Raw genomic sequence first — 22,243 nt, 5'->3', positions numbered from 1 at the left:
AATATTTTGTTCTTCACTCGTTTTGAAGTTAGGGGCCACATCATTTTTATTGCTAATGATTCTTGAGAAAGATATGAACATTACAGCTTCCATATCTCATCTTATACATCTGAAGTTTCTTGTCTATATAAAATATTATTTACTTGACTGCTAATATATCAGTTATATCCAAGACTTCCCAGGAATGGTATTCTTTATATTTGTTGACCGTACAACAAATCAAGTCATTGCTCCTGCACTAAATATAGATCCTGATGATAAACCAGAAGCTTACAAGGCAACTTTGTTTCTCAAGAAAAAGGTTAAGTATTAATCTGTGAAATTATTTATCCCTTCCCTGGCAGATATGTAGTGAGAGAATAGATTCTTTGAAAGTGTGTGCATATGTGTATAGTTGTATTCATTTACACAAATATTTCACATTCTAACTAAGTAATATATATTAGTGATAGATGCAGTGTTAATATTGAGAGATAATATTTATCCCCACTTAAACATGGACGTTCTGTTAGAACAAACTATACTGTGGTAGATACCATGAGAGAAACTCTGATATGGACTTTTAATGCAAAAACACATGCTTGCTTATATCACTAGTAATATAAACAAGCATGTGTTTTACATGAAAAGCCCACATGAGAGTTTCTCTCATGGTTTTTATTGCGGAACAGCCATGTTTAATTGAGGATAAATTTTAACTAAGTATGCAGAGTACCAAAACCAGTTAAATATATTCAAGGATTGTTTGCTTGAATACTTCTAGTTAAAAATATGGGCTCTAGTCCCATGTAACATTCACTTTTTTTAAACTTTTTGCTGATATTCTATCTATCCACTACCTTTGTTAGAAACAGAAATAAAGATTTATTCTTTGGAGAATCCTACCTTAATAATAAATAGATCAATAATTTTCTTTCTTTCTCTTTTAAACATGCTAGATTTGGAAAGTAGCTCATTTCATGCAACAGAAATTATCTCAAGGTTATACGACAGTTCTGCTTAGAGATGGAGACTTCTTCATATCTTATTACTTGTGGTTTGAAGATAACTCGGTAAAAAAAATAACATTTCTTCTTTTATTCTATTTTGATGTCTTCTATAGTAGTTTATTGGTAAGCGCTATAGTGTCATTAGTAAGCTTATGATAAATTGCTTTTGCAATCCATATTATACTCCTGGTGATAGCTTTTTCATACTATCAGTACCCCTAAGAAAGGTCTTGTTCACCCAGTGCTGATATACATGATTAGGAGAGTGATGTATTTTATTTTGACTATGATATAGAGAAATTTTAAATTTTGATTTCTTTCTCATCTGATCTAAGCTGATGATTTTCATTTTGTGGTGACCAAGATCCTAGGCAGGCCATTCTTGCTATAGAAGCCATGACTCTGCCAATAGACATATATACATACTAAGGCAGTAAGCTGGCAGAATCGTAAGCATGCTGGGAAAATGCTTAGCAGCATTTCGTCCGTCTTTACATTCTGAGTTCAAATTATGCTGAGATTGACTTTACTTTTCATCCCTTCAGGGTCAATAAAATAAGTACCAGTTGAGTACTGGGGTCATTGATGTAATTGACTTATCCCTCCAATATATATATATATATATATATATATATATATATATATGCAATAGACTCTCCTGTCATTAGATGACATATGAGAGTTCAACAATTTCTTACCAAACAACCACACAGATGATTTGTTTATAGTGATCAGATGTTTGTGTTGACATAAGCTCACTCCTTCCATCAAATTGACATTACCTGTACAGGTGCAACTAAGTACCACATGTCAGATGTCGAAATGATCACAGAGCAACGTAAAATGAAGTTGTTTTGCTCAAGAACACAATGCAATGCCTGGTCTGGGAATTGAACCCATGATCTCGCAATTGTGAGTTCAACACCCTAGCCACTAAGCCATATATAAAGGTGAATTACAGGTTTGAAATATTACCAAAAAGGTTGGTTTTTGTGTCTAAGTAAAAAGGTGCAATGATGATGATGATGGCAACCACTCATTTTATACTTATTTAATAAAAAAACATTTTTCATTATATTAAATCACCATCCCAAGGCCTCACATCAATCACTACACATTTCTTCTTCCCCAGAACAAGGGCCTTTTAGAATTCCCATCCTGTCCATGTTTTTCTGTTACATTCCTTAAAATGTCCACTTTGGTATACAATATACTTAGTAAAATCAGTAAAGACACAACTATCTCTTCCACCTACTATGTACTCCAGGACTTCACGTACTTCTCTTTACTTATAGTGACTATGTTATTCCATTTGTCACGTGGAAGGGGTGTACCATTATTACTAATTCCCTACAACATCTTTCCTTTTAAGTTTTTCTTAGGAAGTGTCATTTCATTTAGCAATAATTTTTTCATCCACTTCGCCTCCCTTTTCTTGAGTTTTTTTGTACAATTTTAATATTTTTTTGTGTTTGGCATCTATTTTCAGGAACTCTGTTTTCTTTTCCTCACACTTGAATGCCTGCATTCATTCACCTGCAGTGGCGTTGGTACTTAAAATGTATCGTACAACCATTTCATTGGTTCCTCCAGCTTCTTTGGTTCGCTTTCCACAAGTCTCTTTTTCAGTTGGTTTCTATGTTTCTTTCCTCTGCCTTTTCTACTTTTTACTCAATATTTTACCTATGAATTTGGTAATTATGCCATCTTCCCAACTCTGCTTGCCATTCTTGTATGCCCTTATATACACTGTTCCGCCAACTTTAAACAATCTTGCTATGTCTTCCTTGGCACTTTTTCATTTCTTGCCAGGTAGCAATTTCTCAAAGACTGATTTTACTTTCCTTGCAAACATCAACTCTGCAGGTGATTTACCTGCTGGTGTTTTTGGATTTGGTGTCACATGGTACACTCTTAAAAATTGTTGTAGAGCTACCTTATTCATGGCTTCCTTATTCGAATTTCTTAGGGCTCTTTTGAAGGTATCGACAAAGTGTTCTGCTTGTTAGTTAGATCTAGGGTGGTATGGTGCTGTAGTTATATGTTCTACCACGAACGTTTCACAAAATCTTTTAAATTCACTAGACACAAATTGCATTCCATTGTCAGACACTATCTTGTCTGGGATACCAAATCTTGCAAAGAATTCGTGTAAAAAATTTATATAGCTGAGGAGGTTCACTTTTTTATACTTAAAAATTTCTAGCCATTTCAAGAAACTATCAACTACCACTAAGTAGTAAGAACCATTTAAAAGATCAACACAACCGATGTGCAGTCTCGACCATGGAACATCTACTTTTGAACAATGTTTACTTTTTATTGTGGGCAATTTTTCATTTCGTTTTGGCTTAAAGACCGATGTTGTACTTCGTTTTACAGTGGTCTTAGCTTTTGCTTTTGTACAACTTGCCAGTTCTTCCAAAAGAACATCTGGAAATAATTAAAAAACTTTTTGTTTCAATCCTTTGGCCTCATTTGAACCTTTGACTAACTCAACTATATTCCCACACAAAACACTTATGGGTGTATCCCACAATTTGAATAGTTCCGTTCACTCTGTGCCAAATAGATTAAGGGAATCTTTTAATACATGTCTTTGCCTTTTTCGTTTGACCTTGAAATGTTACATTACATATGAATTCACCGAAAAAATATAATCTTTTTCCTGTAACACCATGTGCTACCTTTTACAATTTAATTAATTTCGGCTTACCAACATATTTCCAATTTTTTTTGTTTATAATACTGATATCACTACCAGTGTCCAACTGCATTTTAACACTTGTATTTCTAATTTTCACCTTCATGAATTTCATCGTTATATTACTAATTTCTTCTGATGACATACTTTTTATTCTTTCTCCTTTGTTCTAATGTTTTGTCATCTTTGTTCTACAGTGTATCTTTATATGTCCTATATTTCCACAATGAACGCACTCCGCTGTTTTAAATGGACAATTTTTCCTCAGGTGTATACGTCTACATGCAAAACACAGGTTTATTTCCTGATTTTTGTCGTGATTTTTAAAAAAACACTTCATCTCTATTCTGACTTGTTTTACTTGGAAACAATCTTTATGTTCAGTTTCCTCTGTGTTGTGTCTTAATTTGACTATCCTTTCACATTCTTTTGACACTTGTTGTAGGGATACATCCTGGTTTTGTTCCCACTTAGTGAGAATTCTAGTTCTAACTTCTGTGTCTTTTACTGCAGTTAGTCCCTGTGTAAAAATCAGGCATTTGAACATACATAGTGTTAATTCATCCACTTTAAACTTCTCGCATTCCCTGTTTACTTTACCAGTATATGTGATGTAGTCCTCATTGTTGTTTTTCTCTGTGTTCAGACACTTCCAACATGTGTTGAACAATGAGCTTTTTTCACTAAATATTTTACATAATATATCTGTTGTGTCATTAAAGTTTATGTCTGAAGGCTTCTTGGAAGTACATAATTACTGCGTCATTCATGTTCTGTTGCCACCAGATTTCTCAAGATTAAGCACGTTTTCATCTCGTTGTTGCAACAATCTTTATATTCTTTCTCGAAGATTTGTTCATCTCTTCTGTAGTGTGCTTTGAAGGTAACTCCTTCGTCAGGGTCTATTTGCACTCTGTTATGGAGTTCGCTTCATAGTCTGTCGAGAACACTTTTTCTGACTTTCCTGACGACTTCAGTAATTGTGGCATTTATTGCTGTAATATTTGTTGTTGCTCTTGCAGTTTTATTTGCTGCTGCTGTTGTTCTTTCAGTTGCTGTTGCTGCTCTTTTTGCAACTCAAGCGAACTGGCCAACAAATTTTCCATAATTTTACAATTTTTTTCATAAAATTCGCACAACAAAATCTTTTGTGAGTTTGTCAACTCCTTGTGAGTTGTTAAAATACTCATCAAGTTTATTAATTCCTCATGAGTTGTTTAAATCCTCGTTGCCACTGTTATATTCCTGAAAATGTTGGATAGTTATAACGTCCACCTTGGTCTACAGTATTCTTAGTAAAATCAGTAAAGACATGACTATCTCTTCCGCCTACTACGTACTCTGGTACTTCATGTACTTCTCTTTACTTGTAGTGACTACACTGAACCACAAAAGAAATGCGAGACGTGTGTGACTGTGAAATTTTGTTATGTTTTAATTTCATTATGTCAGAGATAAATTTTGATAAATCCGATAAAGTCACTTTCTTGGATGCCCTTTGACCACAGTCTATGGGTTGTTGTCATGTGTTCTGTGGATCCAGCACATTGAGATTGTAGGGCTTGACATGTTCAGTACCATGTCTGCCCTCCCTGGGCATTCAAAATGGCCATACACCATTGGTACAGGAAGTGTGTGAGGCAGTTCACAAAAGCCATTGGCACTTGTGCCTACACCCTGAGCATGGTCTGCAGTGCTGTTGGTGTTGTTGTATCACTGTTGCAGGTGATAGATGGTGCTGACATGGACATTGTAAGTTTTTGCAGTGACCAGGGCACACTGCCCTGCTTGCAATCGGTCAATTGCTTGTTCCCTCTGCGCTGCTGGTAATCAGGTCATACCTGATGCATCCAAATTACAAATATCAGGAACACGGTTCAAGTTGATTTTTATACCCATAATCTCCATGAGATGCACATGCATTTTGGTTTTCATGACAATTGTTTGCGACTACCACCCACGGCATTTCAGAGAAAGTTGAAAGGTTATCTGCAATTTGGGTCTCAACCATATACCAGCATGTCTTGAAATATTTACACTTACATCCCTAAAATAACTTTTCAGAATTTACCATATAGAAATGACATTTGAAAAAATCGTGTTTCTTTTGCGGTTCAGTGTAGGTTATTCCACTCATCATGTGGGAGGGGTGTACCATTATTATTAATTCCCTACAACATTTTCCTAAAACAGTCAACTTACAGCTATTTAAAACGAACGCTATATCAATCTCACCAGTATTATTGATTTGTAGCCCTGCCTTCAAACCAATAATAACATTATGTAACATGATTTTTGTCCTTGGGCAGTGACTGTTATTTCCTATTTGCTTACCCCTAGAAAGTATAACAATGGCTAATATTTCCTTCACACTTTGCCTTTGTTATATTTATTCAAATCCCAAAGAATCCCTCTGAACACATGGCTATGAGGCTCCCCCATTACTCCTGCTCATGATCAGAGATGCACATATTGTCAGCCACTAAGGGACATACTCAAGTGGTTATGGTCAAGCAATTGACAAGCAAATCTGTGATATTGAGCAGAATATTTGTTATAACAATATTTCTGCTTCAGCAACTCTGTACTGAATCTGTCTGAAATAAAATGGAAAATAGATCAGTTTCACAACATTGATGATTGAGTCACAGAAACAAAGTTTGAAGGGAATAGTAGTCATTTCCTTTGATTTCTGGATAGAAGTAAATAGGAAATAACACTTACTGTCCAAAGACAATTTTGGCACAAGGCCAATAATTTTGGAGTAGAGGTTAATTCGATTACATTGACCCAGTGCTCAACTGGTACTTATTTTATTGACTCAGAAAGGATGAAAGGCAAAGTCAACCCTGGTAGCATTTGAACTCAGAATGTAAAGACGAACGAAATGCCGTTAAACTTTAAACCAACAATAACAAAAAGAAAAGGAACTTATCATACTTTCCACACAATTTAATTTACACTTGTTACTTCTAAAATCACAAGTGCATAATTAATTTTCATATATTTCTTAAATGTTATAATTTTGCTTGTGTTGTTAGATGAAATATTTTGTATTGTCTGTATTTTTGCAGCATAATCCACTTGTAGTTCAGCAACCATACAAGCCTTTGTCTCATTCACCTCCTCCTGGAATTCTTTGTGGTAATCTCTATAGGTGAGATTTCTTTATCTTTTATTTGTTTCAGTCATTTGACTGCAGCTATGCTGGGGCACCGCTTTGAAGGGTTTTTTTAGTCAAATAAATCAACCTCAGGACTTATTTTTTTTAAGCCTAGTATTTATTCTATTGGTCAGTTTTGCTGAACTGGTAAGTTATGGGGACATAAACACATCAACACCAGTTGTCAAGCAGTGGTGGGGGACAAACACAACACAAAGACGCACACATATATATGTAATGGGCTTCTTTCAGTTTCCATCTACCAAATCTACTCACAAGACTTTGGTCAGCCTTAGGCTATAGTAGAAGACACTTGCCCAAGGTGTCATGCAGTGGGACTAAACCTGGAATCATGGGGTTAGGAAACAAACTTCTTACCACACAGCCATGCTTGCTCTTCCTCCTCCTCCTCATCATCATCATTTAACATCCGCTTTCCATGCTAGCATGGGTTGGACAATTTGACTGGCGACTGGCGACTGGCGACCCAGACGGCTACTATATTTGATAAATATTTTTATATTTTTATATACAATGTATATAATTATGTATGTGTGGAAGAAGTTTCAGACATGGAAGTACAACCTGGAATAGTCTTAAAGTAAACTTAGCAAAGACTAGTTTTGGTCAGTGGGAGAGAAGACACGACTCTGCTACTATCAGGAAAATGACTCTGCGGAAAAGAAATAGGAAGGAAATTCCTTATGCTGTACCCAGTGTAATCAATGGACCTATGAGTGGTGTAGTGGAATAACAAGCATGTTGGAAGGTGCACAAGGGCTATAAATACACAAATATATTCTCCCAAGTGCCTGGGCAGCTCTGTAGGAGTATTTGGTAGCTTCTGATACCTAGGTGACTCAATTCCTGATTTCTGGAAGTTGTATAAGTGGTCCAGTACTGTATAAGTGGTCCAGTACTGTATAAGTAACTTCTATATATTTTTTTTAATTTCTTCTTTTCACAGACAACTAATCCGACAGTGCTTTCCCACAGTTATCCCTGGCTCTGTCCACTGCTTGGAATTGATCTGCATTCATCTGGGAATTGTCCCAACCAACTTGATCTCTGTTCATATTCAACAACTTTCAAATCAGCTTTGGAAAATGGCTGAAGATGGTTTGGCACCAATTAGTTTGCTGTAACTGGCTCTGTAACTTCTGACCATAGACTAGAATGTTTAGTCATGCTAGTTCAGCTCAGTAGAACAAAATCATTACAGTTTTTACTGTATTATATGTTACTGCTACATTGTTGCTATTTTGATTATGTTTTTTGTAGTTTATCATCATAATTCCATTGATATTTCACTTTCGATCCAAAACGAAAATATATATTTCTATTTTGTTTTTAGAATGTGTGTTTGAGAGAGAGAAAGAGAAAAAAAAAACTATGTGTATCTGTGTTTGTGACTATGTATGATTGCCTCTTCTTCCTCTGTCTTCATTTAATTACCAATTTAATATTATACATACACACACACGTATTTACAAATGCTTGTTTTTATAAATGCATATAGATAAATCTATATGCATCTTGAATGGTATGGATATATGTATGGTATGTGTGTGTATATATGTATATGCACACACTCACAGGCAGTTGTATGTATATTTATGTACGGACACACATCTGCTTATGTATAATGTATTTATGTTTGTATTTTTTTCTTATATACACACACATTTTCATTAAGTGTCGACTGTCATTTATTCCTATTTTGGTGAAATTTTTACATCAGTGTATAAATTTTTAATTGTGAGAAAATCTTTTAATGGTCACTAGAATGATTGTGAAAATGAAAATTTTTATCTTCCTCCAATTCTGTTAGTTTTCTATAAGAGTAAAGTTATTATTTGGTGAATGGTAGAACTGGGAAGAGCAACATTAAATTCCTTGCTGTAATTAGTTACATCTCTTTACATTCTGGGTTCAGGTCCCACTAAAGTAAACTTTCTATTCCATTCTTCTAGGGTCAATAAAATAAAATATCAATGAAGTACTGGAGTAGGTATAATTAACCCCACCCACCTGCAAAATTTGTGGTCTGTGCATATGTTGTTATTATTTTTAAAGGCTGTTATTATCTTAAAAGCTGGCAGGGTCATTAGCATGTTGGACAAAATGCTTGGTGGCATTTTCTTCTGACTCTATACATTCTGAGTTGAAATTCTGCCATGGTCAACTTTCCTTTCATCCTTTTTGGGGTTGATACAGGCAGTATTCGTTCGGGTCAATGTAATCAATTTGTCCCTTCCCCTCAAAATTGCAGGTCTTGTATCAAGATCAGAAACAATTATTACTGTTATTAAGGCAGTGAGCTGGCAGAATCGTTAGCACACTGGGCAAAATGCTTAGCAGTATTTCTCCCTTCACTACGTTTTGAGTTCAAATTCCACTGAGGCCGACTTTACCTTTCATCCTTTTGGGGGCCAGTAAATTAAGTACCAGTGAAACACCGGGGTTGATGTAATCGACTCATCCCAGCCCCAAAATTGCTATCCTTTGTGGCAAAATTTGAAACCATTATTATGCATGGCTTAGTGGTTATGGTGTTGGACTTGTGATTGTAAGATTGTGGTTTTGATTCCTGGACTAGGCAATGCATTGTGTTCTTTAGCAGAACATTTCATTTCATGTTGCTCCAGTCCGCTCAGCTGGCAAAAATGAGTAATCCTGTGAGGAACTGGTGTCCCATCCAGGTGGGGAATATATATGCCTTGGAAACTGAGTTCAAATCCCTCCAGACTCAATAGAACAGGTACCAGACATATTTGTAGCCCATATTCAACCAACTTTAAATATCAATAAAATAAATAGAAGTGGCATACATATAGGAATAGGGAAGCTGTTTAATCAACTAACCATTATCTTATTATAGTTCATTATTATTACTTAAAGGCAGTAGATAGTAGACTTGACACAGCAGATTATTTTGCTCTGAAGTAATCAGATATGTTAATTTATGCTCTGAGTTCAAATTGATTATACCCTTTTCCAAAATATGTAGACTTGTGCTATATTAGAAAATATTTTTTATTATTATATAGAGCAGTGAAATATTAGAACTGACAAGTAGTATTAATGCCTTATGTCATTTACTCTTGTCACTCAACATACTGAGTTTTACTGCAACTGACTTTAAAATGTTATCTGTCTAAAGTTGATTAAGCACCAGTTACATACTGAGTTGATTCACCTAGATCCTTCTCCCATTTACATTTTACCAACAGAAGTTATCACTGTTATAAGAAATATTTTTATCTAGAAAACCTTTCTTCTATAAATTTGTGCTTTTGGCTATAAGCCAGAAATTATTATCATTATTATTAAGGTGGTGAGCTGGCAGAACTGTTAGCATGCTGGGCAAAATGCTTTGTGGCATTTCATCCGTCTATGTTCTGAGTTCAAATTCTGTTGAGGTCAACTTTACCTTTCATCCTTTTGGGGATCGATAAAATAAGTACCAGTTGAGTACTGGAGTTGATATAATCGACTTGACTCCTCCCTTGAAATTTCAGGCCATGTGCCTATATTAGAAAGGCTTATTATTATTATTCCATTGTTGCTGTTCCTTTGTTTTATATGAGCTGTTCCAATTCTTGCCCAGAAACCTCAGGAAACAGCATGTTGAACATTTTTTGTGAGTGTTTTTTTATGAGTAGTGATAATATATTTCAGGTAAAGGAGGCCAAATACACTAAGAATTAAAATTCTGACCAAATAGAAAATCAAGATTCTGTTTTATTATTATTATTAAAGGATTTGTAGAATTGTTCGAGCATTGGCAAAATGCCTTGCAGCATTTATTCTGGTTCTTTACATTTTGAGTTTATATCCTAAGAAGGCCAGCTTTGTCTTTAATCATTCCCAAGTCAATAACATAAAGTACCAGTCAAGTACTGGAGTTGATTTAATTGACTAAACCCCACACCCTAAAAATGCTGGCCTTATGCCTAAATCAGAAACAGTTACAATTGTTGTTGTTGCCACTGAAGAGAAGAGGTAAGCTGAATTTATTATTCAGTTTGGATACTCATGGGAGCCAATCCATTTAAGAATGCTCTCTAGAAAAGCATGAATGTTACATTCCTCATCCTTTACCAATCAGTCTTATGTCTATGTAGATTATATTATTACTACCACATTATTAAAATAAGTACCAGCCACATACTGAAACAGGGGCTTGATCTTCATCAACTAAATGCCTTTCCAACAAAACTGTGGCTTCATTCCACTATAAGGGACCAATTAAATGTGTTATCAAACATGCGGCGAGTGGATGAAATACCTTAGTTTTCAGTTACAACTTTGCCAGGGTCAAATTTGTGTTCCATCTCTCTGCAGAGGGGTTCATTAAAATCAGTACCAGTCAAATTATTTGTTTTTAGAAGGATAGCGTAGCTCATCCAGTAGGTGTCAGACTAAATGCCTTCAGCTATTTCTCTTCATTATTTTAAATACCAACAGAGATCAATTTTACCTTTTATCCCCACTGTATTGATAAAAGTGCTACCATTAATGCATTGGGGTGGGTTCAAGAGAATGTGTCTTTTCTCTACAAATGTGTCATCAAAGTTATAATAATACTTATAATTAACATTATTATTTCCTTGAATTATTCTTAGTGCCTTAAATTAAAGATACTTCTTTTCTACCAAAGTGTCAAAGTTATAAATTTATTTGCTTATTTTAAATGCCTTAAATTCTATGGAATGAATCAAATTTTATAAACTATTTTTCTAGTCAACCAGGAGAGTGTCTGAATCTATTTTTTGACAAATTACATCCTTTGTTTTTAATTGCTTGAACATTACAGTAAATTGCTATGTCCAAACATTCTTTATATTGATGAAAATAAAACTGATCAAACCAGAAATGCATTTTTTTTTGTGTATGATTTAGTACTTTTCTTTGTTTTCCTTATATGAGAAAGCAAGCATTTTTTCAAAAATTGCTGTTGCTGACTATTCTAGGAGTAATGAATCATTTTGGGTCAGCTTTATAAACCTTAACCTAAAATAGTAGTTTAATAATCAAAAAAAGTGTTGCTTGCTTTTCGTTCCCAGTTACAGCTGCTTCACTTATGTTGTAAATTATGACATATATTGCTTGTCAAAACCAATGCTCACTTAAAACATTAATTAATTATTTGTTTCAATCAAAATTTGGCCATTTATTGTGTTCAAGTTTAAGAAAAAAAGCAAATGATATTTATTTATTAATCTGAATTTAATAATCAATAATCTGGGATAATAATTTTTTTAATACACTATCAACAAACTTTTATAAATCAGATTCCATCTTCCACTATTCTCCCTTAATTACTTAAAAAAAAAAACATTTCTTTACTTTTAAATGCTTTTGACTGTAAGTTAATAATTTACAATACGGTTTCACAGCTGGTGACTGTCGAGGCTAAAACAATCACACTGTTTAAAAATCTAAAAATTTGGGGAGCCCATCTACAAGACAGACAATAAGTTAATGTTTTCCTGTGTAATGTATTGAGCTTTAAAAATCTAACTAGGTAGACTGTATGATGCATATTTGTGAACTGCCATGCTACACAGCAATGAAATATGGGCCTCGAATGCTGAGGACATGTGTAGGCTTGAAAGAAATGAATCTCATATGATCTGCTACATGTGTAATGTCAGTGTGCATACATGACAGAGTGTAAGCGCCCTGATAGAAAAGTTGGACATAAGAAGTATCAAATGTGGTGTGCAAGAGAGGTGACTGCTCTGGTATGGCCATGTGTTAGGTATGAATGAAGACAGCTATGTGAGGAAGTGCCACTCCCTAACTGTAGAAGGAACCTGTGGAAGAGGTAGAGCCAGGAAGACATGGGATGAGGTGGTGAAGTATGACCTTTGAACATTGGGCCTCACAGAGGTAATGACAGGAGACCAGGACCTTTGGAGATACAGTGATTGAGAAGACCCGGCAACTAAAATGAGATCGCAGCCACGCATGTCCAGCCCTTTTAAGAATACTCCTGATGCTTGAGAAGACCTGTTGAGTCAAGTAAAACCAATACCATAGCTGGGGCCGGTGCCCCCTGACTGGCTCCCATGCCGATGGCATATAAAGAGCACTATCCAAACGTAGTTGATGCCAGGTCCACCTGACTGGTATGTAAAAAGCACCAACCGATTGTGACTGATGCCAGTATCCACTAACTGGCTCCTGTGCTGGTGGCATGTGAAAAGCACTATCCGAACGTGATTGTTGCCAGGCCTGCCTTACTGGCCCCTACACTCTCGTGGTTGGCGTTAGGAAGGGCATCCAGTTGTAGAAACTGTGCCAGACCAGATTGGAGCCTGGTGCAGCCGCTGGCTCTCCAGACCTCAGTCAAACTGTCCAACCCATGCCAGCATGGAAAATGGACGTTAATCGATGATGATGATGAATGTGTGGTAATAAATGTATATTCAACAACTAGTGTAATTTTCATTTTCCAGTAAGTACAGGTTACAAATGGCAATGCTGAATTGCTCAATCAGCAATCATCAGGGCAGGATTTACATCAACTTACATTTCTAAGCTGTTCACTTGCCTTGTTATTTAACTTCCCATTTTTTTCTTGTTTGCATTGCTCTGTCTCCATTATTTGTAGTTTGTTTGAAGCATTGAGATACAGAAGTAAAACTTGAAAAGCACTCGGAGAATGCAGACCTCCGCCAAGCAGCTCATTTCCACCCATATACACGCAGGCTGAAAACCACCCAATTTCCCAAACCAACACCAGCAAAAACATAACCTCCTTGGCGGGGTTAAAACAAAAATAACACAGCCATATGATTAAAAAAAAAAAAAAAAAAACTTTTTAAAGACAGGAATCATCTGAAGCAGTTATAATACATCAATGACAACAGCAAGCTAGTTTCACCATACAACTAAAAAGAAACAACAATTACCTAAAACTTGAGTGATACACACACGTGAGTAAAATTACTAAGAGAAACGAAAATAAACTTTAGAAACAGCAATGCCACCATAGCTTACATTGAAACAATGAACGTGTTTTCAAGGGAGACAATCAAAGAACGTAACATTGTAATACTTCATGTAAAGTGAATATAACAAATGAAAATTCCTCCAAGAATCCATAAAAATTCCCCGATCACTACCAAAATTTCATCATCTGTTCCTTGTGTCATAACCAACTTTTCCTGCAAGTTTCATCAAATACCGTTCACAACTTTTTGAGTTATTTTGCACACAGACGGACAAACCAACACTGATGAAAACTTAACCTTCTTCCTTGGCGGAGGTAATAACAAATAATGGAGACAGAACACGTCTAACAATGCAAAAAAATCCCCAAAAACTACACTGTAATCATTCCTATAAATCTCATTTGGAATTCTCATCTTGTATCATTACTAAATGTTCGCAACCTTCAGAGACTCAAAACAACCAATATATATACTTTTGTGAGCTTCAATATATTGATGGTAATGCCATTGGAGAGTGTAGTCAAGAAGATCTGCAGGTTACATCAGATGTATTTCTGAATGCTTATGATTGATATTAAAATAAATGAAAGTTAGTGCAGTCACCATCTAAAATAGAAAACATACTTTTCAAATTCACAAGTGATTAAACAGGTGGCCATTTTTTAGCTGAGGTTTCTAATTGGTTAATTCTCCCAAGAATTCTACAGCTTCCTACTTTATTTAGGGAGTGGGGAGAGAGAAAGAGAAAATGAATATATGGCCAATTTAATTTCTGTAGATATTAATTTGAAATGTAGCTGGATAACACTTTATAACATTAAACTATCCTTGAATACACAAGTTCCTCATAAACTTCAAGGCAGATATTCCTGACACATAATTTGAGATCTCAACACAGTAATTGTGTGTGTGCGTGTCTATATATATATATTATTTGTTTTAGTCATTTGACTGTAACTATGCTGGAGTACTGTCATAAAGGGTTTTACTTGAACAACTCAACCCCAGGACTTTTTTTTTCAAGCCTAGTACTTATTCTACTGGTCTCTTTCGTCAAACTGCTAAGTTACAGGGATGTAAGCACATCAACACTGGTTGTCATGTGGTATTGGGGGAATGAACACAGATACACACATATATATTGGGTCATCCCATAAATAATGCGGTTTTTTCAATTGCATAAACTAAAAGTTGGAGGAGGTCAGGATAAACTACTTGCTATCAGAGCAGTTAGTAATTTTACCTTGTGCTTATTCTTAGTGCAAGTTTTGAAGAGTGCTGTTTGATTTTAACAGTTATTTTTTTAAAGCTATAATGGAAGTGACAAAGGAGCATATTTAGCATATTTTGCTTTATGAGTTCAATAAAGGCAACAACGCAATGGAAAGTGTTAAGAATATTAACGCTATTTATTAGGGATTGGACAATAAGCGTAAGCCAGTGTCAATGGTTGTTTCAGAAATTACAGCCTCATCCTGGAAGATCTGTAGAGCTCGACAAAGATGTCCTGCAAACCCTAGTGGAACAAAATCCCATCGTAACTGTTGAGGAATAAGCAGAGAAGCTTAGATTTGGTCATTCAAGTCAGCACCAGAAGAAAAACAACCATCTTTGGTCTCAAGACGAAACGTGTTCTTTCATCAGGATAATGCTCGGCCACATACAGTGAGGAAGAAATTCCAAAGGCTGGAGCAGTTTGAATGGGAAACAACGCCCCACCCACCATATTTGCTGGACATTGTCCCATCTGACTATCATTTATTTTGCAGTCTTCAAAATCATTTAGAGGGAAAAAATATGAATTCTGTAGATGAGGTCAGAACAGTACTGGAGGAGTATTTATCACGGACAAATGAATTTTGGGAGAGGAGCCTTGCAAGTCTACCAGATAGATGAAAGAGCATAGTAGAAAATGAAGGAGAATATATTTTAGATTAAAAACAAACTTTATCTTAATTTTGAAAAATAAAAGCAGTACAAAAAAACTGTATTATTTATGGGATGATCCAATATATACAGGGTGCATAAGGTATTTGAGGACATGCCTTTTTGGGGTCATTGCTGCATTTTTTGCTAACTCTGTATAATCTTTGTTTCAGAAAATTATAATGTTAGACCCTCAGCTTACTCAAGAAATGAAGAGGCATGCTGTTATTGTGGTTATAAAGGCTCCCATAGCAATTTAGAAATATCTTGATTTTTAAAAGTTGCCAGATCTTTCAAAATCTATGAAGTTTGTAAAGAGCTAGAGACTGAAAATGGAAACGTATCACCAGTATCAAAGCATTTTAAATGCTCTGAAATCATCAGAAAACCTGAATTTATCCAGCAAGTTCAACAGACCATTGATTACAATCCCAGAAAGTCCATGAGGCATTTGCAAAAGATCTCCATGTGTCAGAAGGAACAGTCAGAAATGTTGTCTTATACGATGAGGAAAGGTCAATTTGTCAGAAAAAGCAAAAGAAAATCACTACATCAGATCCAAAAAGCTCTTAAACAAACTGAAAAAGCCAGCAGAAGATTTGATTTGGTTTTTCTCAAACGAGAAATTAGGGTGGACTTCTTGCTACCTGAATACTAACAAGCAGGTCACTGGCTAAAAGGTAGTAATTTAGGTGATATAAATGTAATGGGCTTGCCAACTTGGTTCTTTTCCCTGTTTTCTTTGAATTCCATTTAAGTCTTTCACAACTCCGAGACCTATAAATGAGATGTAGCATATTCAGGCCTTCTGCAAAGAGCATTTACCATATTTGATGATTGTTAATTTACTTCTCCAGTTCTGAAAGGTTATCAGTATGAAACTGTGCAGTAATATTAATTGGCTGTTAGACTATATTACGTTGTAATTAATAATGATATATATATAAATATACAAGTGCCTGTTTTACTCTGATTCATGAAAACTTATTGGACAATTGGTGCAGACATAGCTGTGTGGCAAGAAGCTTCCTTCACAATCACATGGTTCTGGGTTCAGTCCTACTGTGTGGAACACTGGGCAAATGTCTTCTACTATAGCTTTGGCTTGACCAAGGAAACTGAAAGAATCCTGTTGTGTGTGTGTGTATATATATATAAAAATATATGTGTGTGTGTGTTTGTCCCCCACTACTGCTTGACAAATGGTGTTCGTGTATTTATGTCCCTGTAACTTAATGGTTTGGCAAAAGAGACCAATAGAGTAAGCACTAGGTTTTAAAAAAATTAAGTACTGAGATTCAACCAAAACATTCTTCAAGGAAGTGCTCCAGCATGGCCACAGTCCAATGACTGAAACAAGTAGAAGATAATATATATATATATATATATATATATATATTGTTGTACTTGGGGATGGTCATATTGCCAGTTTAGCCAATAAAAACACACGCACTGTATATTTGGTGTTAATTTTTTTTTTTATATATATATATATATATATCTTAGTGGATTCCATCGGTCATGGTTGATCATTTATCTGCACATGCAAAGGCAAGGTTTTTGTTGTGGAAGACTGGTAGTTACTCAGGCATGAAAGTCTTTCCTCTCAATGCCACTCATATTGTCCAAAGGAAAGGGTGCCACTATAAGGCTGATACAGCTTGGCACCAATGTCATAATGGATGACGTTGGTGGTGGAACTTAAAGGGCTGGAAAAGCTACTGTAAGACAAGTTTGCCTGACATTTAGCAGTTTTATTCCACTGCTCTGGATTAGTGGGTTTTTTTTTTTTTTTTTTTTTTTTTGTCAACTTACAAATGATGTATGAAAAGCAAAGTTCCCTTGGGAGGATAGGAACTGAGATCAAAGAGTGCCGAAACAAAAACTGAAAGGTATCCTCTCCAATGATCCAACAATTTTCTGAAGGAAAAAAATAGGTTGGGAATAGTTTAGGGAGTTTCTGCTGCTTTTGGCAACAAAAATCTTTTCTCTCAAAGTGAAGGACAGATTGTATGATGCTTGTGTCAGAATGGAAGATGCATGGTAGGGAGACATGGCCTTAAATGCAAAGAACTTGAGAAGGCTTGACAGAAATGAAGCTAGCATGTTCCATCAGATGAGCATGAATGATAAAGTACAAAAGTGTTGAGAGAAAAATTGGGTGTAAGAGGAACAGCTGTGAGCAAGAAAGAAAACTGTGCTGGTATGGACCTGTGATATGTATGGATGACAATAGCTGTATAAAGAAGTGCTGATCATTTAATGTGGTTGGAACTTGCAGAAGAGAAAAACCCAGGAAGATGTGGGATGAAGTGTTGAAAGCTGATTTCATTGAACTTCATGGAGATGGCAATATAAAGCTCTTGAGAAAAAATGCCCAACTTGGCAAAACTTAGATTCTGGAAGCACTATGTATATACATACGCACACCTGAGCTGCCTCACACAATTTCCTTCTTAAGACATCTCCACCATCCATTATCTTTCTAACTGTATACTTCACCAGCTTGAGAGGACTAGACAAAAACAAAGCTAGCATGTTGCATTAGATGTGCATTGTAAATTATTATTTGGTGAGAGCTGTACAATCTGCCCTTCACTCTGAGAGAAAAGACCCCTGTTGCTAGTAGCAGCAGAAGCTCCCTGAATTCTAAATGATTAAACACACACACATGCAGGCATGGCTTTGTGGTTAAGAAGTTTGCTTCTGAATCATGTGATTTCAGGGTCATTTCCATTGTGCTAACATCTTGGATAAATGTCTACTATAGTCTTGGGCTGATCAAAGCGTTGCAAGTGAGTTTAGGAGATAAAAACTGAAAGAAACTCCATTGTGTGTAAGTTAAATTTGTGCTCTACAAAAGTTATGAGCTAGGAGTTGTAGTGTTGTGACTTCTATCAACAAATTGTCCAATTGCTTTGTGCCTTCAAAGACTTGTGAAATAAGAGGCCCCTTACTTGAAAAATAGGTAATGATTAGTAACAGGAAGGGTATCTGGCTGTAAAACAATCCTCAATAATATATTTTTCTAATCCATACTAACATGGAAAAACAGTAGTAAAAGCAAACGAATGTACATACATATGTGTATATCAGTCTATGTATTTATGTATATGCATTTATATATTTTTATACGCATATATCTGTGTTTACATATAACCATATGTAAGTTTACGATCATTTGTGATTATAAGAATTACTTTATTTTTTTCTTCTTTGGTTCACGGAACTAATGGACATATTTTAAAGATATTGCATTATCACATGACATCCCAATGAATTTTCAATAGAAGTCTTTTGAATAATCACAATAATATTTTCAGCTATATAATGAGAAAATTTGTGGTTTATAATTTAGTTTGATAAGTGCTATGCACAAAAGTCTAGATTCTTGAGTCACTTGTGTAGCTTTACATTTAAATAATATATATATATATATACATATATTGATGAATTTCTTCGTTGATATACCAGCCAAGGATCCTCTGTGGCAGGGAGAATAAAGTGATGAAAATGTAGTCAACTTTAATAATAATGAAATTATATTCAAGGCAGTGCTGCAGCATGGCCTTAGCCAAGATAGCTAAATCAGGCTAAAGATATAAATATATACATATATACATATAGAGATTATTGATAGAAATAAGAGTGTATTAAATATAAAGTAGTATTTATATTTCAAGATGAGAAATATAGGGTTATGTCATTCTATCTTCAAGTTCCCCATCGTTAAAATTACAGCAAAAAAATAATGTAGAGTAGTAATAAATTCTTCAACATGTATATACATACACACACATGTACACACATAAATATACATATGTACAAAACATGTATACTCATATATATATATAAATGTATGTATATATATATGTATATACACACACACAAATATATATACATACACACATCTATACATATACATAAAAATACACACACACAAAAATATATATATATATATATATATATATATATATATATATATATATATGCACATATATATGTATAATATATATACATATATATATAAATATACACATATATATGTATAATATATATACATATATATATAAATATACACATATATATGTATAATATATATACATATATATATAAATATATATATATACATATATATACATACATATATATATACATATATACACATATATACACACACACACATATATATATATATATATATATATATATATATATGTATTATTTTAGAGCGAGGCTTAACCTTATATATTTTCTATAACTCAACAAGTAATTTTGTTAAACACCAATCACCGAATCTATAGCCAGTTGATAATGTATTCCGGATAACTAGTGACATATAAAAAAAATTCAACTGAGAAAGCATGAAAGGGTCTGATTGCAATGAAGCTGAATGGGACCGCAAAGAGGCAGATTCCTAATCGATATGTTGTCAAATTATCTTGTTAACTCTTGAGGCTATACCACAAAGATTATTTGAGAGTAATGCAATATATTATATATATATATATATATATATATATATATATACATACACACACACACACATATATATATATATATAAATGTATATACATACATATATATCTATATACATATATACACGCACACATATATATACATATACATACACATATACTTATATACACATACACACATATATATATATACGCACACACATATATATATCCACATATAAACTGACGTGGCGTTCAATCAAATAATAATATAATATATATATATTTATATATGCATATACATATATATGCATATATACACACACACAGACACATATATATATACACATGCATATATGGGTACAGGATGTCACCAATAGTAAACAACATGACATTCGAAAACAAATGAAAAACAGGACAAGTAACATAAAGAATGACCCTTCATCAGTTGTTGGCTGTCTATCTACTCATTTCGAGCATTAAATGACAATATGAGTCTCCGAAGACAGTTACTCCCATAAGAACCAAAAGAAAATTTAGGATTTATGGAGGGTGAAAGGGGAACAAAAACAGGACAGTGGGAGACACACACATATATATATATATATACACACATAGATATGTATACATATACATATGTGTGTGTGTATATATATATATATATATATATATATATATATATATATATATATATATATATATATATACATATGCATAAATATATATATATTCTTTTATTTGTTTTAGTCATCTGAGTGCAGCCATGCTGGAGCACCACCTTTTTTTTTTTAGTCAAGCAAATGGACCCCAGGACTTATTCCTTGTAAGTCTAGTACTTATTCTATCGTTCACTTTTTGCTGCACCGCTAAGTTACGGGGACATAAACACGCCAGCATAGGTGTGGGTCCACTGGCATATGGAGTAGTGGTTAAGAGCATGGGCTACTAACCCCAAGATTCCAAGTTCGATTCCAAGCAGTGACCTGAACAATAACAACAATAATAGTAATAACACCGAAAAATACCTTAGAAATAAGAACCCAGGTTTGAAATTTCCCCAAGACACCTGAAGAAGGCTGGAGGGTATACCAGCCAAAATGTTGTGTTAACAACAAACAAGATGAGGACAAATATCCGTCAAATGTAAATAATGTACATAATTCCTCATCTCTTAAATATAGAACTGTATTACAAAGAATAAGTCCTGGGGTCGATTTGCTCGACTAAAGGCGGTGCTCCAGCATGGTCACAGTCACATGACTGGAATAAAAGAAAACATATATATATATATATATATATACACACATACATATATATACTATAAATAATATATATATGCATATATATACATGTACTCACACACACACATATATATATATATATACGTGCATATATGGGTACAGGATGTCAGAAACAACATGAAATACGAAAACAAGTTGAATCCGCAAACAACAAGAAAAAGAATATATATATGTGTATATATATATGTATATAGAACTATAAATCTCATATAGAAGGTGTGTCAGAAAAGTAACAGGACTTAGTGTTTAGGACTGTGTGAGCTATGAGTGGGGTAGAAATTAGCACGTTGTGTCACTGTGTGATGTAATATCTGGAGAGTATATAACTGTGATCTCAGCCCTCTGCATCCATTCTATGTCTCTTCATGTGCTTTTGTAAACAGCACCTTGATTTTAGGTCATAGGCACAGAACAATGTACTAACTGGTAGTTTTGGGTCCACCCTGCATCTAGCAGTTTCTTGCCAAGAACATCACCATGCTGGACAACCTCCCTACTCACTCAACCTGGCTCTGTGTGATTTTTACCTTGGGAATCTGTTTATCTGATATGGATGCCATCGAGAGGGCCATGACAACAGAGCTGTGGAGAATCCTTCGAGGAGTGCATGGGGGTATAGGAAAGAAGGATGGGAAAATGTGTTAGACTCAAGGGGAATTATTCTGAAGGGAAAAACCTGTAGTTTGGATTTGACATAAATTTTTTTACCCCAGTCATGATTCTTTTGAGACACACCTC

At 34.6% G+C, this 22,243-nt stretch overlaps 1 protein-coding gene across 2 annotated transcripts in view; it reads left to right on the top strand.

Annotated features, from left to right (window-relative positions):
* The window catches only part of LOC106876138 (uncharacterized), a 68,293-nt gene extending 56,558 nt beyond the window's left edge, over positions 1-11,735 (top strand). For both annotated transcript variants that reach the window (XM_014924559.3, XM_014924561.3), the window contains exons 13-16: positions 163-301; positions 939-1,052; positions 6,768-6,850; positions 7,824-11,735. In XM_014924559.3, the coding sequence (XP_014780045.2) occupies positions 163-301; positions 939-1,052; positions 6,768-6,850; positions 7,824-8,001 (514 nt within the window). In that variant the 3' untranslated portion in view covers positions 8,002-11,735. The remainder of the gene's footprint in view (positions 1-162; positions 302-938; positions 1,053-6,767; positions 6,851-7,823) is intronic.
* The last annotated feature ends 10,508 nt before the right edge of the window (positions 11,736-22,243 follow it).

This window comes from Octopus bimaculoides, chromosome 14, assembly GCF_046866305.1.
Source record: "Octopus bimaculoides isolate indiv1 chromosome 14, ASM4686630v1, whole genome shotgun sequence".
Taxonomy (NCBI): domain Eukaryota; kingdom Metazoa; phylum Mollusca; class Cephalopoda; order Octopoda; family Octopodidae; genus Octopus; species Octopus bimaculoides.
The sequence above is the reverse complement of the archived record's forward strand: the minus strand, read 5'-3'. Positions and strand labels throughout refer to the sequence as shown.